The sequence below is a fragment of the Alligator sinensis genome, unplaced genomic scaffold (genome assembly GCF_000455745.1).
Source record: "Alligator sinensis unplaced genomic scaffold, ASM45574v1 scaffold392_2, whole genome shotgun sequence".
In the NCBI taxonomy this organism is placed as follows: domain Eukaryota; kingdom Metazoa; phylum Chordata; order Crocodylia; family Alligatoridae; genus Alligator; species Alligator sinensis.
Window position 1 is genome coordinate 1,949,357 of NW_005842145.1, and position 5,298 is coordinate 1,954,654.

Genomic DNA, 5,298 nt, shown 5'->3' on the forward strand with positions numbered 1-5,298 from the left:
GGAGAGATGAATAAAGAAAGTACAGCTTCCCTATAAGCCAAGAAGACCCAGGAGAACTTAGCAGTCTCCTGAACATAAAAGAGTGAAGACAACAACTTCTATTTTACTGCTTGGTTTTTAATTAAATTTTTGCATTTCAAATTACAGTGGTTTCTTAAAGAGCATTCATCCTCTTCACCCCTCCAAGGAGGTCAAAAGACAAGATTCGCAATTTAGTCAGACATACAAAACTACTTATGTTTACAAATTTTTGGCAATTTATCCGAGTAACCCGTTTTCTCCTATTGCCATTGCCCCAACCATTGAAAAAAGTTTACAATAATTTACATCTGAAGTATTTCAAAGTGCTTCAAAGTGATTGCTAGGAATATTTACAAATGGCCTATACACATATGTACAGGTGGTACACTATAGCACAAGTTGTGGCTGGAATATGGCTTTCTATGGAAAGTGCTTTAAAATATTTGGTCAGTGGTGGCAACTGACCAATTTAAGGGTTACAGGTAAGACAGTAACCATCAAAAGCTGAATTGTTGTGGACAATATTTACAAGTTTCTATTGTTAAGCTGTATAATAAAAATGTATACAAGCTTGCTCCATTCACAAAAGGAATCTTCATTCTTCCAGAATGAAGGAGTTTCAGCCACTGGACTGGTTACCATCCAAAAAGTGTAGCACACAAGTAGACTGAAAGAAGGATTGCCAATTGTGGTATTCAAGCTACATCTTCATCTGTACTTACAACAGATATCTGTACAGGAATAAAAGTATGTTAGTCTTGCACCCCACTGTTTAAAGTCAGCAAAAAAAGGTCTCCATGATTAGTCACATGTGAGGGGAGTTATGCCTTTTAGAACCAGACATACCCCACGGCAAAGTCAGTCAGACCAAGGTTTTGCCACCATCATGTACATCTTGCACTGCATTTTAGCTTTTGCTTCTGGGGGCAAGAGACAAGATTCATGGGGTGGGAATAAGAAAAAAAAAAAGTATATTTGCCATTTTGGTTTTAGTTTATTTAAATAGCACCTCCCCCCCTTTCAAAGAAGTTCTGTTGAGCAACCAGACTTAGGCCTACTCATGTAAAGGCTTTCTAGGCAAGTCATATTGAAAAAGTGACTTAAGTATGCATAAGAGTTCTTACAGCTCCAGGCACTAAAAAGAGAGTCTAGACAAGAGCCATTTTTGTTGTCACCCAATAATAGAGGAACACTTGTTTAGGTTGTCAGAGCCACTTAAGCTACCTCTTCCTCTGGGTGACCCGAGTGATGTAGGAGGCTGTTGGGTCTAGTTTGGATCATACCCCCCCAACACAGTAACTGGAAAACATGTCAAGATTTTACTCTTAGCTAACTTAGGAAGCCAGACTATTTTGTTACTTTGACTCTTGGCTATGGATCAAGCTAAAAGCATTTTAGGCTCATCCCTAGACTGGAATTGAAACCACACACACACACACACACACACACACTCAAGACAATTGCTAGAGTTTGCTTACTGCTGGGTAAGTGTGTCCTACTGAACTGCTGTGTCTCCCAATATCAATAGTGAGGTCTTCTTCAGTGGTTTTCAAGTAGACAGGGTTGTCAAAGTTCATGCTTTTCATGTTCTTGTGTTGCCAGTTACGCCACATGAAGTAACCACCTACTGCAGCCATTGCCACCAATACTGCAAAACAAGTAACTCAGCATTGAGAAAGTGCCACTCCCCCAGGATTCTCCAACACATACCCATTCCATGAGAGCAGGGATTGAAAGCTTAAGTTTAGATATTCATTCAATTAACAGGAGGTTCTAGAACTAGACTAGCTCCTAGATTGCTCATCTTGTTTTAGAACCAGGTAATGCCAAGGCAAGTAGCCATATTCAGTTTTAGAGCTATACCCAAAGTTTCAAGTCTCTAGTTATTTCACTAATTGTACTTACACACAGGAATAATGGCCCATGCAGCTGAAGTTCCTTTAGTAGAATTTACTTCTGACACTGTACTGCTGAGATTGCGTCCTAGGGGAAGAAACAAGACATTAGGTGTTGTACTTGCTGTTGAGTTGGTAGTTGTCAAAAGCCATCAACTGCTTGTCTGGATGAAATGACAGCAAGGAAAAAAAAAAAAAAAAAAGACAAAACAAAAAACCAAGAACTGTTTAGCTTCAGTGAAGTGGCATGTCCTCATTATTAATACATGTCCCATCCTAGACATTTACAGCTCTTTCAACATGGAGGTTTAGACCCTCAAAAAGGATTAAAAAAAACTTGCTAGAATTAATTTGACTTCCAAGGCACACATGTAAAGCTTGTGTTTGACCATACATGAAAGGGGTAAATGTGTTCCAATTGCATGCATAGGGTTCAAGATACTTTAATGGGTCTCTTCTCTCCTGCTAGCTTGTTACCGATTATAATGCGCAAAATGTTGCAAAGGCGAATTATTGGGACCAATACCTCCAGGAACTGGTCCAAGAGATGACTTTTCTGTTGTGCTGGTATCTTTTGTCTCAAAGCAAACCACAGTAGTTCCAGTACCTGAAACTGGGTTATAAGAATCAGAAGAACCCAGTTAATCCTGAAGTTCTGAAATAGCTGGCTATTAAGCCATGCTGGTGAGTATTTAGCAGATGGCAGGATGGTCATGTAAGTTGGATTCTACTGGGAAGAATAGATTGCAAGAAATGATTTTACTTGCTAGAAAGCTGCAACCTCAGCTGAAAGGTAGTTTAGTCTAGTCAGATGATTATCAACCCAAGTGACACTTTTTTTTTTTAAATTTAAGGAAAAAAAAGGGCCTTTAGCTTTTTGGCTTCAGCTTATTGTTGGAGGACTAACATTGTCCACTCATCACCATAGCCCTTCAGTGGGTTGGAGCTTATATTTGGTAAGGGACCATTGGTAGCTTATGGCTTTAAGCTTCTATGGTTGCATACAAAGCAATTTTTCCCCACTGCTATTTAGTTCTAAGCAGTTTGCATTTAAGGATTTTCTAGACAGTGCTGAAAAAAAGTTAGTGCCATAAGCTTGACTCAACATTAAGAGATGCCAGATTTAGGCAAGGGTTACCATCTATTGTAACAATCATTCCTGTAAGACATTTGGTTTCCAGTCATTTTAGGAGGATACAGGAGTTACAAAGTTCAATTGGGTAGTAACTGCATGCACAAACTGCAAGTATAGAGCAACCCATTCTAGTCTGTATGAATTCACCTGGGCAAGAAAAGTTGTGACAGTTTGAGTCTATTCAGCAGAACTAGCACTTGCCTGCTGCCAGCTTTAAAGCATGGAGTGCATTGGTTTAGGAAGGAGAGCCCAAGAGTAAGAAAAATTAGAAGTGCTATCCTGGACCAAAGTCAGTATATATTCATGCTCAAGTGTTATGTATTAGTATGTCATACATTGCAACTATGGAAGCCATCTAGCCACAGATCATATGGCAGCTTTAGTTATTTTCTCTAGATGAAAGAGCACAATAAAAAGTTACATTAGTGATGAATATGCAGAAGCAAAAGCATGAATTTTGTAGAGATGTTGCATACTTGAGGGTTTTATATCAAGCCATTTCAGAATCCTCATTCTGGAGTAGGCCAGAGCAATTTTATAAGGAAGTTAATGTTAGCTGTATAGTCTTTGACAAGATAAGAGTCCTTTAAGTCCCTCAAGGAAAGCCTTCCAGCAGTTTTGCTATACCTGAACACTTCAGGCCATCCTCTTGCAAGTTGTATCCAGTAGGACATGTGCAGGTATACTTTGGAGAGTATTCATTTATCTGGGGAGCAGGCAGGCACATGTACTCACAGCCTCCATTTACTACATCCTCATGACACCAGTTCTTGCCTGTTGGCAAAAAAAAAGTTGCAGTTTAAGTAGATGATGGTATAGCATTGTTATTAAATGATACTTTACTATGTAGAACCTTGCCATTTGGCAATATTAGGCCATGGAAGATTATGTTGGCAAGAGCATTATAAAAATCTAGTACTCTGTTCCTACTCACTTTAGGCAGCAAGTTGACACTGGACAATTGTGATACCTTCCCTCCCATTTGGAGGAAGTGTACTTTGATTAGTGAAACTGAAACAGCCACTGTTTGTCAGGGGCATGGGAGATGGGGAGAGAGGGTGGTGGTTCAGTACTTCTCCAATGCCTGCCCAGTTTGGCAAGTAGAAGGTACTTAAATACCTCAACTGGAAATTTGAACTAGCCAAAATGCTTGCTATAGCCATTACCTGAAGGCTGAACAAGCTCATGATAGACAATGATATCCTGTGCATCATTGAGGTTGTTCACTAGTGTTACCCATTCAGATCCAGAAAATTTGTTGGCACCATAGACTGCCTCATTCTCCCCATCAATCCAGTAGACACGGTCCTAGGAAGAAAAAAAAAAAGTTAGAAGAGTGATTGCATTCCAGTACAGTCAAGTGGGGCTTTACTCATGTCCACCAAGAGTAAGGGAAGTTACAAGACTTGGGTCAAGCAGCCAACCTGCACCGACAGTCTTTACAGAACCTGTGACAGCTTGACAGTTTAAGAAGTTGTGCCAGGCCACTCTAGGCCAGCTAGTCACATTCAGTGGTTTTTCCCCCATTCACACACACACACACACACACACACACACAAAGAGGGGTTTATAGGTAGATCAGTCTAGCCCCATAAAGTGCCAAGGAAACTTTCCATTCTTACCTCAAATACAGTTAGAGCAAGGGGATGTGCAAGCAACTCATGTGATTTCAGCACAATCCTACGATCCTGGCCATTCAGATCCATGCTGGACAGCATATGCAGTTTGGAGTCAACCCAGTAAAGGCGACTTTTTACAAGATCTTGTTGGGGGAGGCAAGAAAAGTGTGTAAGAAAGAGCAAGGGGCGGTTTATTTAGAATGCTTTAAATAAGAATATTTTGAGGTTCCCTTAACAGTGTTCTTGTGCAATACCCTTTCTAGGATGATTTGCTCCCTATACCCATCCATACAAGGGGCAGCAGTAGTACTCTAGGGCATGTTATTTATGCCTCAATGAAGCAGTGACAGGTTTTATTTCTGCTCCAAGCATGGATTGATCTCTTTTCAAGAGGTCTGCTGTTGATTGATAGCTTAATGCTTCAAAGGACAGCTGCACTGTAGCAAACTGTTAATTAAGCATTCACTTAATTTCAATAAAGTTAGGCACATCAATTTCAAGCATCATTTTGCCACCCCAACCCTTGGTCTTTTAGGATGTAACATTAAAAAGATACCTAGTGCAATTCCATTAGGCCACTGGATTTCAGTTGTCACCAGCTGCTGTCTATCAAATCCATTCATTCCTG

The 5,298-nt window shown here is 40.1% G+C and overlaps 1 protein-coding gene across 1 annotated transcript in view; it reads right to left on the reverse strand.

The window, feature by feature from the left end:
* Positions 1–716: 716 nt before the first annotated feature.
* The window catches only part of VLDLR (very low density lipoprotein receptor), a gene marked incomplete at its 5' end in the record, with an annotated part of 15,721 nt that continues 11,139 nt past the window's right edge, over positions 717–5,298 (reverse strand). Inside the window, 7 exons of the mRNA XM_006025420.2 lie at positions 717–752; positions 1,500–1,669; positions 1,927–2,004; positions 3,679–3,825; positions 4,218–4,359; positions 4,674–4,813; positions 5,227–5,298. The exon at positions 5,227–5,298 is cut by the window's right edge and continues 68 nt beyond it. Of these exons, the coding sequence (XP_006025482.2) occupies positions 717–752; positions 1,500–1,669; positions 1,927–2,004; positions 3,679–3,825; positions 4,218–4,359; positions 4,674–4,813; positions 5,227–5,298 (785 nt within the window). The remainder of the gene's footprint in view (positions 753–1,499; positions 1,670–1,926; positions 2,005–3,678; positions 3,826–4,217; positions 4,360–4,673; positions 4,814–5,226) is intronic.